Source organism: Bombus huntii, chromosome 18 (genome assembly GCF_024542735.1).
Source record: "Bombus huntii isolate Logan2020A chromosome 18, iyBomHunt1.1, whole genome shotgun sequence".
In the NCBI taxonomy this organism is placed as follows: Eukaryota; Metazoa; Arthropoda; class Insecta; order Hymenoptera; family Apidae; genus Bombus; species Bombus huntii.
In genome coordinates, this window is record NC_066255.1 from 2473122 (window position 1) to 2490361 (window position 17240).

At 31.0% G+C, this 17240-nt stretch overlaps 5 protein-coding genes, 1 long non-coding RNA gene and 1 other non-coding gene across 22 annotated transcripts; 2 read left to right on the forward strand and 5 right to left on the reverse strand.

Annotated features, from left to right (window-relative positions):
* Positions 1–655: 655 nt before the first annotated feature.
* LOC126875304 (uncharacterized) lies at positions 656–7294 on the reverse strand. Of its 2 annotated transcripts, XM_050638138.1 has the most exons (15): positions 7046–7294; positions 6744–6906; positions 6384–6454; positions 6158–6296; positions 5895–6072; positions 5731–5832; positions 5203–5640; positions 2984–5134; positions 2800–2914; positions 2524–2728; positions 2258–2444; positions 2025–2183; positions 1812–1964; positions 1647–1739; positions 656–1562 (listed from the first exon to the last, which is right to left on the reverse strand). In XM_050638138.1, exons 2-15 carry the CDS (start codon positions 6786–6788, stop codon positions 1333–1335), a joined length of 4266 nt encoding a protein of 1421 aa, XP_050494095.1. In that variant the 5' UTR covers positions 6789–6906; positions 7046–7294; the 3' UTR covers positions 656–1332. The 2 variants fall into 2 exon arrangements, with proteins under 2 accessions (XP_050494095.1, XP_050494096.1); XM_050638139.1 differs by lacking the exons at positions 6384–6454; positions 6744–6906; positions 7046–7294 and having other exon boundaries at positions 5895–6062.
* A 318-nt stretch (positions 7295–7612) lies between these two features.
* LOC126875322 (protein AAR2 homolog) lies at positions 7613–10118 on the forward strand. 5 transcript variants are annotated; one of them, XM_050638188.1, is made up of 7 exons: positions 7640–7748; positions 7834–7915; positions 8020–8231; positions 8298–8413; positions 8489–8642; positions 8720–8995; positions 9057–10118. In XM_050638188.1, exons 3-7 carry the CDS (start codon positions 8044–8046, stop codon positions 9463–9465), a joined length of 1143 nt encoding a protein of 380 aa, XP_050494145.1. In that variant the 5' UTR covers positions 7640–7748; positions 7834–7915; positions 8020–8043; the 3' UTR covers positions 9466–10118. The 5 variants fall into 5 exon arrangements, with proteins under 5 accessions (XP_050494149.1, XP_050494147.1, XP_050494146.1 ...); XM_050638191.1 differs by having other exon boundaries at positions 8029–8231; XM_050638192.1 differs by lacking the exon at positions 7834–7915 and having other exon boundaries at positions 7613–7748; positions 8029–8231.
* On the reverse strand, positions 9564–11393 carry LOC126875336 (apidaecins type 22-like). 9 transcript variants are annotated; one of them, XM_050638221.1, is made up of 10 exons: positions 11237–11392; positions 11041–11133; positions 10835–10918; positions 10672–10752; positions 10505–10585; positions 10338–10418; positions 10171–10251; positions 10004–10084; positions 9839–9917; positions 9564–9698 (listed from the first exon to the last, which is right to left on the reverse strand). In XM_050638221.1, the coding sequence occupies exons 2-9, from the start codon at positions 11125–11127 to the stop codon at positions 9873–9875; spliced, it is 621 nt and encodes a 206-aa protein (XP_050494178.1). In that variant the 5' UTR covers positions 11128–11133; positions 11237–11392; the 3' UTR covers positions 9564–9698; positions 9839–9872. The 9 variants fall into 9 exon arrangements, with proteins under 9 accessions (XP_050494178.1, XP_050494177.1, XP_050494183.1 ...); XM_050638220.1 differs by having other exon boundaries at positions 9564–9702; XM_050638226.1 differs by lacking the exon at positions 10672–10752 and having other exon boundaries at positions 9564–9702; positions 11237–11393.
* A 674-nt stretch (positions 11394–12067) lies between these two features.
* On the reverse strand, positions 12068–12140 carry Trnav-aac (transfer RNA valine (anticodon AAC)). The gene has a single exon. It is a non-coding gene; the product is annotated as a tRNA-Val (tRNA).
* A 188-nt stretch (positions 12141–12328) lies between these two features.
* LOC126875324 (tropomyosin-2) lies at positions 12329–15499 on the reverse strand. Of its 2 annotated transcripts, XM_050638195.1 has the most exons (5): positions 15344–15499; positions 14731–15048; positions 14419–14643; positions 13993–14304; positions 12329–12629 (listed from the first exon to the last, which is right to left on the reverse strand). In XM_050638195.1, exons 2-5 carry the CDS (start codon positions 15040–15042, stop codon positions 12405–12407), a joined length of 1074 nt encoding a protein of 357 aa, XP_050494152.1. In that variant the 5' UTR covers positions 15043–15048; positions 15344–15499; the 3' UTR covers positions 12329–12404. The 2 variants fall into 2 exon arrangements, with proteins under 2 accessions (XP_050494152.1, XP_050494153.1); XM_050638196.1 differs by lacking the exon at positions 15344–15499 and having other exon boundaries at positions 14731–15308.
* On the reverse strand, positions 12861–13777 carry LOC126875381 (uncharacterized). Its single transcript, XR_007693394.1, has 2 exons — positions 13636–13777; positions 12861–13451 (listed from the first exon to the last, which is right to left on the reverse strand). It is a non-coding gene; the product is annotated as an uncharacterized LOC126875381 (long non-coding RNA).
* Positions 15500–15810: 311 nt separating the features above from the next.
* On the forward strand, positions 15811–17197 carry LOC126875339 (mitochondrial import inner membrane translocase subunit Tim17-A). 2 transcript variants are annotated; one of them, XM_050638233.1, is made up of 2 exons: positions 15811–15972; positions 16528–17197. In XM_050638233.1, exon 2 carries the CDS (start codon positions 16543–16545, stop codon positions 17020–17022), a length of 480 nt encoding a protein of 159 aa, XP_050494190.1. In that variant the 5' UTR covers positions 15811–15972; positions 16528–16542; the 3' UTR covers positions 17023–17197. The 2 variants fall into 2 exon arrangements, with proteins under 2 accessions (XP_050494190.1, XP_050494191.1); XM_050638234.1 differs by lacking the exon at positions 15811–15972 and adding an exon at positions 16089–16270.
* The last annotated feature ends 43 nt before the right edge of the window (positions 17198–17240 follow it).

Consider the following 17240-nt stretch of genomic DNA (forward strand, 5'->3'; position numbering starts at 1 on the left):
ATCATTAAATTTGGAATAACATTAAGCAATTCGCGAACCTACAAATTTTTTGTGGAAACTGGTCTGATGTTTCAGCATCTATCTCACTTTAATGGCATTCTTATCTTCAATGCAATGCGTTTGTTTGGTGTCAGATATGCTATAGTGATACTACTGTAAATGTTAGTGAAATAGTGGAACAATAATGATAACAGTTGGAGTTATTAAAAGCTGAATTTGTAACATTCATACATGACTGGCAAGATGGAATTTCAAAGAAACATTAAGGCTATGCAGACCAAGAACCATCGACCTATATAAATACATATACCTTCTAATTATAATTTATTTATAAATATTCATTTGATCTAATTAATATTTCATCTTATTACATCTTTGCTAGTATCTCCTGTGTTTGAAAAATATGACATAATAAAAATTATATAATTGAAATTTACTCGATATGAAACAGCTTAAATCCTTTATCTGAATTTTAATTAAAATATTTTAAGGGAACTATCATTCGAACGACAAAATGTAGAAAATTAATTTTTTATTTCATTATGTCATAACAAAATGATTTTTTTTCTATTCTCTGATTCTACCTGTAGGTAAAATAAAAGGAAATAGAAAGTAAAGACATTTACATGAAACGTTAAGTGCAAACAAAGCTTCATTAATCAGTTTATGGAAGCATGTTTATTTCACGTACGAAATGGCTTCTTTGGCTTATCAAAATTATGTTATCAGTTGGAGTTCTCTTTCACATAGTCTTCTATATGTTACATATAATATATACATACATATTACAATACTTAAGAAAATTGTCACTTAAAGTATCATACAATTTGACAAATAAAAAAAGGAAATTTCAGAATTAGTTAAAAGAGTCAGTAATTTGTTACAATTTTAAACTATGCATGCAGAAATAACAAAGGAAACATTATTTCTGTTTTATAGGATCATAAAATGATAATAAAATGTCATAAAAAGAACTGATAATAATTGCCGTGATTAATAGAATAACACGATCTTTGATTAAAAGAAAAATTAAATAAATTCGAGATTAACGTAACCTTAATGGAAAAACCTAAATATGTTTAAGAATAATGGAAAAATTCAGAGTTTTGAATAATTTAAATTATCTTACAATAAATATCACATAATTTCCCAATTTGTTCATATTAACCCCTTAACCTACAACTATGGGCATAGTCCGTAGTAAGATGATCGGGCCAAATATAATATATAATAGTATATATAATAATATATACTATTGTATATGTATAATAATAATATATAATAAAATTCTCGAACGTAAATCGTAGGTTAAGAGGTTAAAAAAACTATGCATTACGTTTTATTTTCTTTCAAAGTAACGAACAGTTGTTTGTTTTTTCTTAAATAAGCCCTCCAAAAATCTGGGTCACGCGTATTAAATAATCCACTAATCTGTTCCATGGTTCGATCATGCAATGGCATAGATGGAGTCCACTTTAACGTATTCTGTATCACTTCATCAAATTTATGCCTCGATAAACTCAACAATGCTGAGAAAACTCCTTCTTTTTGCTCATCTGATCCTAGTTAAAAATATTAATTGTTTGTTAATAACTAAATTTCCTATTACATTTAAAACACGAATAAAATAAATAACAACAGTATACCTTTATCGGAATTGATTAAATCGCACAGTTGTTCTACAATTTGACCAACTAAATTATCTTTATCTTCTATTGGGAATACACGCATCAAATTACCTGCATTTAAGAGTATGTAGTGGAAGTTATAATTTAAATATTTAAATGGAGTTTATTAAATTTTATATTTACCTAATAAAGAAAACGCTCGATATGTGCTCGGAAATTTCTCGTTAATTATCATAGATAACAGTGCACCCTTAATAATGTTCGTGTGCGTCCATCTAGTTCCTTCTCTTTTTGCAAGAAGTATAATAGCGATTTCTGCTTCACTATCATTTCTTTCTACAAATTGATCAAATTATATTTAGGCAATAAATCAAAAGTATTATAATTGTTTCTTACCTTGAAGTGCAGTCAAAAGTTCTTTGAGCAAATCTTTCGATAATGTTCCCATTGGATATTTGTAGAACATTGACACTAAATTTTTTAAGGCATAAAGTTTAGGATAGTCCATAGCTTGCTGCGCCATAATTAAATGTGCCATACATTTTGGCAATAACCCTGTATACATAATAAATAGTTACAATAACGAAATAAAAATTTGATTTTGAAATGATTTAAAAAATTACACATACTATTAGTACTTGTTTCGTTATTTGGAAATACTTCTGGCCAAGAAGTGAGTACTGTATATAAAATAAGTATTGCATGAACTCCCAAACAATACAAAGCATCGCAACAAAATATCCTCACTTTTTCTCGATCCTTCTTAATTCGTGCTAAAACCGTATACATTCTAGCAAGAGATTCTATTGCATATCTCTAAACATAAAATTAATTAATCGTTAATTGCATTCGTTAATTTTGCATTACGTAAGAAAATAGTAGGGAGAAGCCAAACCTCTATTCCTTGATTAAGTCTAAAAAGTTTGTACTCTATGCCAACTTGAACAAATTGAAATACAGTGGGCATTGATTTTTCTAGGTCAATTAATAATGCTGATATTCTTTGTTGTGCTTTTGTCATTAATGGTGCAGGCGGTGTATAACTATTATCTAAATTTCTGTTATGTTCCTGTTCTGTGCTTAAGAATTCTATAATTCCTCTAAAATCATATGGTATATGTTAGTAATTAGTCATGTTAAAAATTAATTACAAATATGATGTGATACTAACTTTGCTATAATACGAGAACTACAGGTAAATTTCAGTTTTTCAATCACATCCCAATGTATGGAATTCTGCCAATCATTATCTATCAGCCTTTGCAATTGTTTACTCACGAATTCATCTAAAATAAATAAAGCATATTTTAGATAATCCCATGTTTTAAAAAATCTGTTAGCAGAAATTATCTTACCTGCCATTAGACCGATATGTAAAAATTTTTTATTACACATTTTCTTATCCTTCTTAGATGGATTATTATTAATATGTTTTTGCAATATTTTAAGTAGACAGTATGATTTTAGTTCGTGTTCTATAGCAGAATCTTCCTGTGTAATACAAACATTCGTGCGTGTTATTTCTTTAGTACATAAATTCCTTTCACTTATATCATTTATCTCTGAAGTATCAGTGGAAGACTTGTCATTGAAATTTAGTAATTCTTGTTTGCTCGTACTATTTGTTTTGTTGATTTCTCTTACATCTAGAGAATTAATTTCACATACATGTTTCAAATGCTCGTCATTCTTATTTGAATCAGTCTTTTTCTCATTCAATTTGATTACCCCTTCCAAAGAATTAGTATTGAGTGTAGTATCAAATAGACTATACCTACTATTTGTTTTAAATGTTATGTTTGTATCTTGTCCGCATGTCTTGTTTCTTACATTACTTGATAAATTTTTAATATCGGTAATTGGTATTTCGTGAACAGCATCTCCTACAATATTTTCAGTACTGCTAGAATGTACCTTTGAAGAAATTAATTGAGTTTCTTGTATATTATTACCACAAATTTTTTGCAACTCATTATTATCTTCTTTCAATTCATTTAAATCAGTACAGTTGGCATTTTCTAAATCTTTTATTAATTGTTTCTTGAACTCTGGAACATTGTTTAATTTCTTTTGTTTAATCATTGTGTTCTTAGGTACGTGTGCAATACGAGATTTCTTTTTAGGTATATAATCATCCTTTTTGACTACTTGAGAATTATTGTCTAAACCTTCTTGTTTTTTAGATATATTACCATTTTCATGCTCATAATTCTGCATATCTTGATGTTCCAACACATTTTGACATGTTTTCATGATTTTACTATTCTTCTTTAAATTTTTTATTTTTTCCAGCAACTTTGGTCGAATAACGGATTTTTTAATTTCGCTTTCACTTATCTTCCTTTTCCTATCAGATTGTGGCGTTTCTGACATGTCTGTATTTAAAGTATTAGTTTTTTCAATTGATTTATCCAATTTTACTAAATGTGATACGTGTACTACTTTTATTGGGGATTCGTTTACCGGTTTAATATGCTCAATAGAACATGATTCATTTTCCATAGAAGATTTTATTTCTATCGCGCTTTTATGCTCTGTTAGTGCCGAATATATGTCCGTATTTGCTTCAGATCGGATCAGTTTACCAGATTCAATAGAATCCGATAATATTCCTGAATCGGTTTCACCTCCTACTGACTTACTACATTCAACCAAATTTCGTACTATTTTTGCTTCAGCTTCATTTCTATTTGTATGATCAGAATTCAAAGACAAGCTAGATCTTCTTATACGTAATACGCTTTTAGATTCTACATTAATATTTGTTTTACTGTCACCAGTTAACTCTTCTATGTCTTCTGTACTATGTAACAAATTATCAGATTTTCTGAGAAACGAATTTCGATACTTTCTCTTCTTAAGCTTTTTCTTAAGAGAAGTTCGTTCAGTTTTGTTAACAATTGATTCAATTTTCCAAAAACCAGTATACACATTTTGTAGTCTTTTGCATTTTAATCGAGATAATTTCCTCAACGTTTTATGCCCATTAAATTTTTTTGTTTCTTTTCTTCTGTAAGCGTCCATCAGTTTTCTCAATTCATTGAAATTAAATCGCGTAGAGTTATTTATATCGTACATACTACAAGCATTTAGATGATGATGCTGACAACAGCTATGGTTTTGATTTAAGCCCTTTTTATTTAATTTCTCCTTCATTTTCATTTTCATTTCCAACATATCGATTCTTTTTTGTAACGACAAAATAATCGATAACGTAGGCGTTACCATATTCTCACAATGATTATTCTGATTAGTTGTATTCGAATCTGTCCTTGATAACGGATTAAGTGGCGTCGATCCGATATAGTATGTACTTGGATCTATTAAATTCGATGTCGGAGGAAAAGTATTACAATAATCCGAGCGACCTAACGAAATCGTATGGGGCGTTAACAGACTTGTTGGAATAAACTCTACACGATTGTTCTGATTCGGTAAATGCTGCGAAGAAGTGTCTGATAATGTTAACAAAGTTTCAGTCTTACACCGTTGTCCATCCCTTATATCTAAAAATATATGAAATTATTAAAATATATTTCATATAAACGAATACTGTAAATATTTCAATGTGTACCTATTGATGATTGTAATGGAGATGGAGATCTTTTTGGTGGAGATGGAGATCTTTTTGGTGGAGATGGAGATCTTTTTGGTGGAGATGGAGATCTTTTTGGTGGAGATGGAGATCTTTTTGGTGGAGATGGAGATCTTTTTGGTGGAGATGGAGATCTTTTTGGTGGAGATGGAAATCTTTTTGGTGGAGATGGAAATCTTTTTGGTGGAGATTGAATCTTTTCAACAAGTTTTGGACATGAATTGCTCATAATTGTGCATATTTTCTCAAGGGGAGGTGGATCTAATAGAACATCGCAGTTGTCACAAAATATAGGATATAAGACATCCTTGACATTATAAAAATTGTCCGTTAATACGCTTTTATCTGTGACTTCCGGATTTTGCATTATTGTCTTTCTAGTCGATGTATTAGTTCCAACATCCTGTAACTTTGCTTCTATAAAATAAATTAGATATAAAATATTGAATTATTATTAAAAAATACTTTTAAATCAATTATATTAATTCTTCAATTAAATTAACTTACTATCTTCATTTTTTACAGAAATTTTCTTTTCCATCTTTTTCATTTTTGTATCATAGGATTTTTTTACATTTTTTAACTCCTGTTCCAATTCCTTGATTCTTACTGCAAGAGATAATCAAATTACTAAGCTACATAGAAAATTTTAATCCACTTTATAAAATTACCTTGAAGTGAGGATTTTTCTAAATCATATTGTATTATCTTGTGATTTTGATCTTCTTCTGTGTCCTTTATTTTACATATTAATTGTTGTATATGCTGCTGATCAGCTGCTGCCTTGATATTAGCTTCATTAACTTGTGTAGTCAGAGTTTCAATGCTTTTTTTATATTCTGTATTTTGCTAAGAATTATATATTAATAATACATGACTAAGAGGAAGAAAGGTAATATTTTGCAGGATAATTTACATATATTCTTTTACTTACAAGTTCCAATTTAATAATTTTTGCTAAAGTAGAATTATAATTATATGTTGTTTCCTTTATAGCTTTACTTGCTGTATCTAGCTCTTGCTTTAATCGTTCACATTTTTTTGTTTTATCATTATATTTTTTAATTAATTCACTAAAAATAAGCATTTTGTTAATATTAATTAAAAATTATGACAGATGCAAATATAAAAATACATGATTAATATATTAATTTGCTTACTGAGTTCCAGCAATTTTCTTTTTTAACAATAAATAGGACTGCGTTAATTTGTCTAGATTGGAAATATCCTCCTTAAATGAAATAAATAACAATCGACAATTAAAATTATTAAGAATCAGAATTATAAAGTGGCATAACAGTAACTATAAATTTTATTAGTAAATATTTCATATTAAACTCGTATTAAAGTGATGCATTTCATTTGACTAGAGTCTTAGATTAAGGTTGATTAGAATTCAGATTAAATTTTTATTAACTAATAACATAGAATTAAACGGTATTATAACCTCAAACTAACCTAAATAGTCGATACTATTAAATTCGATTTAAAGTAAAAACTTCTGATAATAAAATACTCACTTGAGCGGTTTCATCTGTTTTCAAATCCGAAAGATTATCGTCCATGGTAATTAAAATGACAGTTAGTACTATTTGTTTTAAAATTATTTGTATTTTTGAATGCCGATCAAGAAACACGTTTATGCGGCGTTCAGTTTGATGTTTACAATTCCGGCTAGGGACCCTAATATTTATGATAAAAATTATGTTAAAATTTCTATATAATATAACGACATTATATACAGGTGCGTAAAAGATTTTTATACGTACTATATATATATATAAATTAATAATATTAATAAGTATTCTTTTAAAAGTATTACCTTTAACTGTTTTTGTATGCACCGCAGTTTTGTATGTTTTTATAATAGTAAACTTTTAATAGTATTACATTATATCAGGCATACATTTTAATATAGATACATACATATTTCCTTTTTCAAGATACAATATGACAATTATGATTTTTCAATACACTCGAAATATGCCGCGCGCTTTCTTGTTAAATTCTGCGCATCGCCTCATTCCGTTCATTTACGATGCCGTTCTTTTCTCTCCTTCCATATTCTACTAATTAGTACACTACATAGAATTAATCAATTCGTATGGTAACTGCCGAATTGAGTCAGTGTGATTTGTTATTGAAATTAATAAACATTATTGATGGTCCTGTATACATGTAACATTCCTAGTTCAATTTCCCTTAGTAAGGAAAGCTTTATGTAAAAAATTCTACTTCGATATAGAATTGATAAAGAAATAGAATTAAACTAATTTAAAGTTTATAGTTTTTATATAAAACAGGTTTGGAGCTCGGTACAAGCGAAATAAAAGTATGTACATATGTATTTCCTAGAAATGGTGGGGGCAGCGATGGCCAATTAACAAGGGAATAATCTACGTTGTACATTGTATGTATACGTATAGAGTGGTTCCCTACTCTATAATACATTGTTCATGCGTGATAGAAAATAGGATGACAGACTGACCGTTTGTGTATACTAAACGTTTACAAGAATATTTTGGGTAAACTGCAAAATTTTTGTATTAATTTGAAAGTAACAGTGTTGTAAACTATTAATTTAAAGATGGACATAAAATATCTTTCTAGCACCTTTTATTCAACAACGTTCATATATATTATATCTTGTTACTCCAGTAAATAAATATAAACTTATTTTCCAATTGTTTAGGTAAATGCTTGGTGCTAAAGTAGTAATAGACAAATGTAAACGATTTATACAAATATATGAATTTCCATACGATTTATATATGAAGAAAACCATTTATTACTCAGATTTTACAGTTTTATTAATTAATCATGGGAAGCAAAGGAATAGAAATGGATCAAATTCTAGCCCAGAGGCTTCTCGTTGAAGGTGCTACATTAGTTATGCTGGATGTACCTGTTGGCACAGAGTTTGGCATTGATTTAAAATCATGGAATACATTAGATAGTTTTAAAGGGATTAAAATGATCCCACCAGGATTTCATTATGTACATTATAGGTAAATTTGTTGTAGTTATGTTTTCCTTATTTATAACATAATATTTATATATTTATATTCTTTAAGTGCTGTAGATGAATTTGGAGAAGCAACACCTAAAGTTGGCTTTTTTCATATATTTAAAAAGTCTGAATTTCTAGTGAAACGTTGGGACGCAAAAGAAGAAGATTTAAGTTCAGAAAGTATGATAGCACTTAATGTACTAAAAAATTGTTAAAAGACTTCATTATTAATAAAATCTAATTTTTCATACAAAGCTATAGAAGAAGAAACGGTTGAAAGGTACAAGAGCAATTTGAAAGATTTAGATAGATTTCTAGGATGTTACCCTTATGATATATGGAAACAATGGAAGGAATTAACAAATCATATTACCCCTTCTCTTGTTGAACGTTGTTTACCCATATGTGGGTATGTTAATAAATTTTATAAATTATTAATTGTCTTTGCTATATTTATTCTTTTATTAACAAATTTCTGTATTTCAGTTTTGTAAGGTCAGCATTAGAATTAGAATATTGCACTGATGCTGCAAGACCAAGAGGTGGAGAATCAAGTTCGAAAAGAAGAAGGAGGAGTGGAATTACCATAGAAGAGAAGGAAGATGAGCTTCTTCCTGATATGAAACCTAAGCCTGGAACAGAACTTCGACTTTCAAAAATACCTTGTAAGCAATATCCAGATGGAGCATCACCAACTGAGATTACAAAGTATTCTTTGGATACGAGTTATGCATTGGATACTGTTCTTAAGAAATTGACACTGTAAGTAATTAGTTAAATATTTGTTCCAGAATTTTATAACCTACGATTAATATCTTTACAGTCCCATAGAGATAATTGGTGAAATGGAGTTGGCATTTGTCTGTTTTCTTGTTGGACAAAGTTTTGATGCCTTTGAACATTGGAAGAAACTTGTATCTCTTATTTGTGGAGCCGATTGTGCGATATCACAACGTCGCGCAATTTACATTGAATTTATGAAAGCATTAGAAGTTCAATTGATGCACGTACCCGAAGACATACTTTGTGACATTGTAGCCAATAATAATTTTGTTTATCATAATTTACGCAAATTGTTCGCAAATATTGAAATGAATTCTGAATTAGATGGACGTTTAAAATCTTATACAACGAGATTTAGCGGACGATTGTCTATAAAATTTTTGTGGGATTTTTCTAATTTGCAGGAAGAAACTGAAGATGAAGCGCCGGTTGTTGTTTCGTTAGAATAGTTGTAAAATGTATAATATAAAATGTATATTCTTACTTCTTGTATATATAGGTAATGTTTATATATATAAATAAGGATTGATAAATACAAATTTTCCTATATTTTAAAATAACAACCAATTTTATTGTGAAGTTAAGTACATCTTACAGAGTATTAGGTTAAAATATTTCAATTCGCCTCGGGTATATTAAGGTAATAATGAATACTTCTTCAAGTATTTAATGAATATTCAGTCTGGCTGAAAAGTAAATTGAAGACATTACATCGCGTTTGATATCATTATATTATATTATATAATACTATATATAAAAACTTTCAGTAGGAAATATATTGCCAATTATGACATAACCGATTGATATTTAATTAATATGTACCGGATATGATGTTTGGGTGATGTATTCGCACTGGTCAGTTATTTGGTTCCGGATCTGCATCAGCTTCACGACGAAGGCGCTGAGGAGAGTTAAAATCAAGTTTAATCAAACAACCCTACTATCGACAGTTATCATATAAACGATTGATATCTAATTAATATTTACCGGATGTGGTGGACGTGGTGGTGGAATGTACACTGGTCGGTTGCCTGGTTCCGGTTCTGGATCAGCTTCGCGACGAAGGCGCTGAGGAGAGTTAAAATCAAATTTAATCAAACAACCCTACTATCGACAGTTATCATATAAACGATTGATATCTAATTAATATTTACCGGATGTGGTGGACGTGGTGGTGGAATGTACACTGGTCGGTTGCCTGGTTCCGGTTCTGGATCAGCTTCGCGACGAAGGCGCTGAGGAGAGTTAAAATCAAATTTAATCAAACAACCCTACTATCGACAGTTATCATATAAACGATTGATATCTAATTAATATTTACCGGATGTGGTGGACGTGGTGGTGGAATGTACACTGGTCGGTTGCCTGGTTCCGGTTCTGGATCAGCTTCGCGACGAAGGCGCTGAGGAGAGTTAAAATCAAATTTAATCAAACAACCTTACTATCGACAGTTATCATATAAACGATTGATATCTAATTAATATTTACCGGATGTGGTGGACGTGGTGGTGGAATGTACACTGGTCGGTTGCCTGGTTCCGGTTCTGGATCAGCTTCGCGACGAAGGCGCTGAGGAGAGTTAAAATCAAGTTTAATCAAACAACCCTACTATCGACAGTTATCATATAAACGATTGATATCTAATTAATATTTACCGGATGTGGTGGACGTGGTGGTGGAATGTACACTGGTCGGTTGCCTGGTTCCGGTTCTGGATCAGCTTCGCGACGAAGGCGCTAGATAAAAATTACCAAAAAATTTAGTATAGAACACTGTCATTGTGCATCAATATTTAAATATTGATATATAAATACTTACAGGATTAATTGGTGGGAGACTTATAGGTCGGGGTGGTCGATTACTTGGTTCTGGTTCTGGTCCAGCTTCCCGACGACGACGGAGCTGTGGTAACAAAAACGATTTAATATTGGTTCTCATACTTGACTCAATTATTTTTTTATCATATAATTTTTAGCTTAAGTATATCTGCTCTAATTAACTATGGACATATTCTCTAATGTTACCTCAGTTTTACGTGTATTTGGGATTGTGGTGGTAGATGCGGCTACCACAAAGGTAATAGCCAGAATGGCGAAGATAAAGTTCTTCATGATTTTCTATATGAAAATAATGTAATTTAGTTGCGTGTACATCTTTGAATATTTTTAGAAATATTTTTTAATAAAATAATTACTGGTATATATATGATGTGTATCTTACCTGATTAACCGGTGGTCAGACCTCTGAATGAGAAGTCACTGATATCGAATGTCCTGAGTTGCACCGTATTTATACAAACTGTTAGACGTATCAGTCTTTGTCTGTGTGAAAGTTCATAGTACTTTGGGAATCACCGACTGCGCACAACACACGCATGATAACGAGAATCTCTTTTTATTCTAGTTTTCCTTTAGTCATGTTGTTGTTTCAACAAAGTTATGAATTTTTTTTCCATTCTTTCTTATTCTTTCACAACCTATTTACTGTCGCTATATAAGTCAAGTTTATAGTCCAATCATGTTTTTCCATTAGATTAAAACAGTAGCACATATTTATATTTACTACATTTTAGGTATTTATATTGGCTATTACAACATATTATCACAGATTATTTAGCATTTTTTGAAAAGAAAGTCTTTACTACATAAAATTGTTTAAATCATTGTATCATATCATAAGTCGAAGTGCACTGTTTGGTTAAGGCGCACCAAATGTGTTCTTATTCATTTGTGAAAGTACACATGTATACATACAGCCTAGTGCAAGAGGGAATTACCGCGAATGATAATAAGAATAAATATAAGTTTCTTTTCCTTGTGTTCTTGGAAAATCCATTTTACTTTTACAAATGATTTATTTTTTCTAATCTGTTATAAATATTTATGTTATTCGTTCTGGGATTTTCTAGTATTTTGTTTTAAATTTCCTCAGGGCTTAAACATTTTTATAAATTACAACCAAAATAATATTTTGATAAGTCAAATTTATGTAACGGGAACCTCTACTGATCTTGTGAATTGTTTAATTCCCTCTTGCTTTTCTGCAAAAAAATGTTTCCGCCCGGGATCGAACCGGGGACCTTCCGCGTGTTAGGCGGATGTGATAACCACTACACCACGGAAACAGATGGAAGGTGTTTTTTATAATTTTAATTTATTGATAATTTTTACAACGTATTTTTTAATTAATCTTTATGCATGTATATATTAAACATTCTCTATTAAAACACATATCAAATATATCTATATCTATAATTTCACTCATTCTCAGCAAAGGAGTAGGTTAAGAGGTGTAAAAATATGTAGCCGTAAATTATTTCCGAACAAAGTTTCTATTTTATACAAATTATAATAATTACAAAACAATTCAGCGAGTTTAAGGTACTTCCTTATTTAGGAGACTGTACGTTAGCCTCAAGGGCTCGTTTCTCTTCTGATAGTAATGAAACCTTTTCTTCATACTTTTCTCGTAAATCTCGGAAAAGACAAAGCTGGGTCTCGTATTCTTTTTTCAAATCTGCATTTAATTTGACCGCGGCATCCATTTTGTTAATCATCGTATTATATCGTTCACGTTCCTCAGAAATTCGGACTTCCATGTCATCAACCTCTGCCTATAACAATGGCAATAAATATTTACTTCATTTTCTTTGTCGTTTCTAAAAATATAATTCTTTAAATAATTTAACCAAATTGTCTTAACCCCTTAACCTATAACTACGGGCATAGCCCGTAGTAGATGATCGGACCAAACGTAAATCGGCCCAAAATTCTCGAACGTAAATCGTAGGTTAAGGGGGGGGGGTAAGGTTAATTCGTACAAAAATAACGCATGTTTTTGTGAATTATTTGTGACGACACAGTTAAAATCTCTTTATTAAAACCAATAGTACATTAAAGTATGACATTCGAAGAATATTGTATAAAATTTTCACGGAGAAATATTAAAAAATACGGCAATGGCAGCAATTATTCGGACGTGTCTCGGAAAAAAGTAGAATTGCTCATAACTTGGTGCTGGATCATCTGAAATCAAAAAATTAAAGTTCATTCGTTAGGTAACAGTTTTCCCCAGGTAACGCTGGGAGGGTTTTTCGAAATTTCAATTTTTCACTTTTTTGGAACATTTTGAATGGAAAATTAGCCGCAAATTTTCGCAAAATCGATTAATTTTCCTTTCAAAGTGTTCCAAAAAAGTGAAAAATTGAAATTTCGGAAAACCCTCCCAGCGTTACCTGGGGAAAACTGTTACCTAACGAATGAACTTCAATTTTTTTATTTCAGATGATTGAGCACCAAGTTATCAGGGGCACCGCAATTCTACCTAGCCGCAAATTTTCGCAAAATCGGCTAATTTTCTCTTCAAAGTGTTCCAAAAAAGTGAAAAATTGAAATTTCGAAAAACCCTCCCAGCGTTACCTGGGGAAGACTGTTACCTAACGAATGAACTTCAACTTTTTTATTTCAGATGATTGAGCACCAAGTTATCAGGGGCACCGCAATTCTACCTAGCCGCAAATTTTCGCAAAATCGGCTAATTTTCTCTTCAAAGTGTTCCAAAAAAGTGAAAAATTGAAATTTCGAAAAACCCTCCCAGCGTTACCTGGGGAAAACTGTTACCTAACGAATGAACTTTGATTTTTTGATTTCAGATGATCCAGCACCAAGTTATCAGGGGCACCGCGATTCTACCTTTTTTTCCGAGACACGTCCGAATAATAGCTGCCATTGCTGTATTTTTTAATATTTCTCCGTGAAAATTTTATACAATATTCTTCGAATGTCATACTTTAATGTACTATTGGTTTTAATAAAGAGATTTTAACTGTGTCGTCACAAATAATTCACGAAAACATGCCTTATTTTGTACGAATTAACCTTACCCCCCTCCTGTAAGGTCTGTAATCATTCGATTGACAGACCTTATGATGATACTGATCATATTTTACTGATTACATACTACTTATTATATTTTACCTGCAAATGCTTTACTTCCATATTACGAATTTGCAACAGACTTCTGGTGAGAGACTCTACTTCCTTCAGTGAAGCCACCTGATTATTCAATGCGCTAATTTGCTTCTCCTGATTGGACACGGTACGAATTCGATCTTCCAATTGCAGCGAAGTCTGAATAAGTTTGCCCTTTAACTGATCCACCATTCGACGAAGCATGACCTCGTTACCTTCACCCTTCAGCAGGGCATCGTACGTCGTCTGCAACTCCGTCAGTTTTTTTTCTGCGCTTTCCAACTTCTTTTGATAAGAGTCTCGTTCGTTAGCCGCTTTCTGTACATAGAAAAGAATTTATCATAGCTTTTTATTATCGTTCATAGAAATTAAGATTTCATAAAACTTATTACCTATTATTAATCTTTTCTATTTTTGTATATCAAATTTTACCTGCACTTCTTCTTTTAATTTCGATATTAAAAGTTCGTGTTCAGTTACATTGTTATCGTCTCCTATCACTGATTTATCGTTTTCCGGTTTAATCGGATCGACCATGCCAGTAAGTGCAATTTGCTCTTCTGGTTTCTCAACATCAGCATTTCCGTCTTGTTTTGTCACGGAAAAAATATCTCCGGCGCCTATGGCCGTTTCTTGCTGAATTTCCGGAATATTTGGCTATAAAAAGAATTCACAATTTTACGAAACTAACACTCGATTATTTTAAGTTCCATTATTATCCGTATGTAAATATATTTAACTCACAGATGACACATTTTGTTTTGTTTCAGATGTTGTGCTGTCCTCCACTTTTTTTTCTAGAGACTTATTCACAGTTTCACAGATAATTTTCATATCTTCAATGCTAGTCGCGTTTACTTCCTTTGCGGACATCTCTATTGTTTGATTTTCTATGCCATACGAAATCTTACAGTCAATATCTTGCATGGGTGCATTTTGATTTTCTACCGTGGCGACTGATGTATCTTCTACATTGTCTTGTTGACCTGACTTTGCCATTTCAGATAGACAAGAGTCTGGATCAGTGGTTGATTTAAGAGTCTCGTTGTCTGACATTTTTATCTGCAAGAAACGTCACTTTTATATGTTGTACACGAAGCATACGAAACAGAGGAAAAGCGAATTTGTTTCTGATGTATTTTCACTGTGTTCGTTATTATCTAACTGGTCAAATAATTTTTATCGTTAGGCACGAAATAATTTCTTATTCTTATAGTATTATAGTCTATTGACTGTTTGGGTGACGATCGAAATTCTAAAATGTTACGTATAATCTGTTTTACTTAAATTTAGTTCTAGTATATGAGTCGTAGCTTTGGATCGTCAGTTATGTTATAAGATCGATTTTATTAATTACCGGGAACTTAAAATACAATGGAATACGTGTTAAAAAATGATGTCTTCCCTTTAAATACGAAACTTCTTGTCACACAAAAGCGACTGGATATCCAGGACTAATGAAAAGTATGATGTATTTTTGGACATTGTCTGCTAGTTCTATTTTAAACTATCGTAAACGTGTGCCAGTCTAGCATTCAACAAACTGCTAATCGTATTGTATTTAAAGCAAGTACATGACATAAAACTTGTCATTGATTATTCGTTCGAATTATAAGGATGTTCTGGATTATACGATTATTTATGGGAACAAAATATATCTATACAAGAAGATATTGCTATAGTAGTTTCATTACGAAATATCATGCACTGTGAGGCAGAATTAATGCATTATTTGTACAAATGAATTCGAACGTAATTATGAAAAGTGCAAACGAAAAATAATTTAACGAAATGATAAAATATATCTCAATTGTTTTCGAAAAGTCATTTATTACACTAAATTGATAGACATCTCGTTATTCTTACATAATCAAAAAAAAAGCTTTTATTTGTATGAAGGTTCATTAACATAGTTACATTCACCACAGTGTCGCGCTCGAGGCATCTTCTTCCTCGGCATTCTAATTATTTGAAACAAATTTTATGGTAAATATGTAAAAAGATTTTATTTTTATGATAAGACTAAGACTTTTTATAAATGAACTGCAATCTTTCGTATTGTTATGTACATGTTAATCGGGTGTGCACGAGATCTAGTCCCATAACCTCACTTATATCATATATTACTTTTCTCACGTTTTTTCATCTCTCCTATTTAAATACATATAGATATATTGCTTTTACGTAACATGTTTCTATAGGAAAATTGAATGTAAGAAGAATGCTCCAGAAACATTACTGTCAGTATAAAATTCAAAAGAATTAGCAGTAAAGGTTACTTTTAGTGAGTCTTTTTCATACATTTTACATGAAATCAAAAACACATTAAACATTTATACATGATTGTTACGATGTATTAAGTACTTGCCTTTTTTTCTTTTTTCCTTGATAACAATGATCATACATACATGCATCATTTATTTAATAATGTATAAAATGTGGTAAAACCATAATAATATGATAGTTATTATCATTATTTGCAACTGTTAGTACAAAAAAAATATGTGTATTAAATAAATAAATAAATAAATCTTCTTACAGAATATCAACTAAGGAATGGAAGAATACGCAAGAGAACCATGCCCATGGCGTATAATAGATGACTGTGGTGGTGCATTTACCATGGGTGCTATTGGTGGTGCAGTATTTCAAAGTATTAAAGGATTTCGTAATGCACCCAGTGGAATAAACAAAAGAGTCCTAGGAAGCCTTATAGCTATTAAGCAAAAGTCTCCTATTATTGCTGGAAATTTTGCGTTATGGGGTGGTATGTTTTCTACAATAGATTGTACTTTGGTTCATCTTAGGAAGAAAGAAGACCCATGGAACTCTATTATCAGTGGAGCAGCTACTGGTGGAATATTAGCAGCAAGAAATGGTTTACCAGCCATGGCTGGTAGTGCAATTATTGGAGGAGTGTTATTGGCTTTAATAGAAGGTGTAGGAATATTTATTACCCGTTTATCTGCGGAACAATTCAAACCTCCATCATTCACTGAAGATCCAAGCCATCTGAGACAAAGTCATCCATCGTAAAACGTATAAATATCTAGATATATTTTAAATTACACTCAACTAATTAAGTACAAATGTTTCATATTCTTTGAAACAATAGTAGTTGACAGCTATCATATTGCCAGTACATCAAATTTGTATAGACAATTGAGTCTTTTGATTTAAGAAATATAATAATAGTTTGGTTTCTATTTAATTCTGATTTTGTACTTTTATTGAATTGTTAATAAGATAAAGCA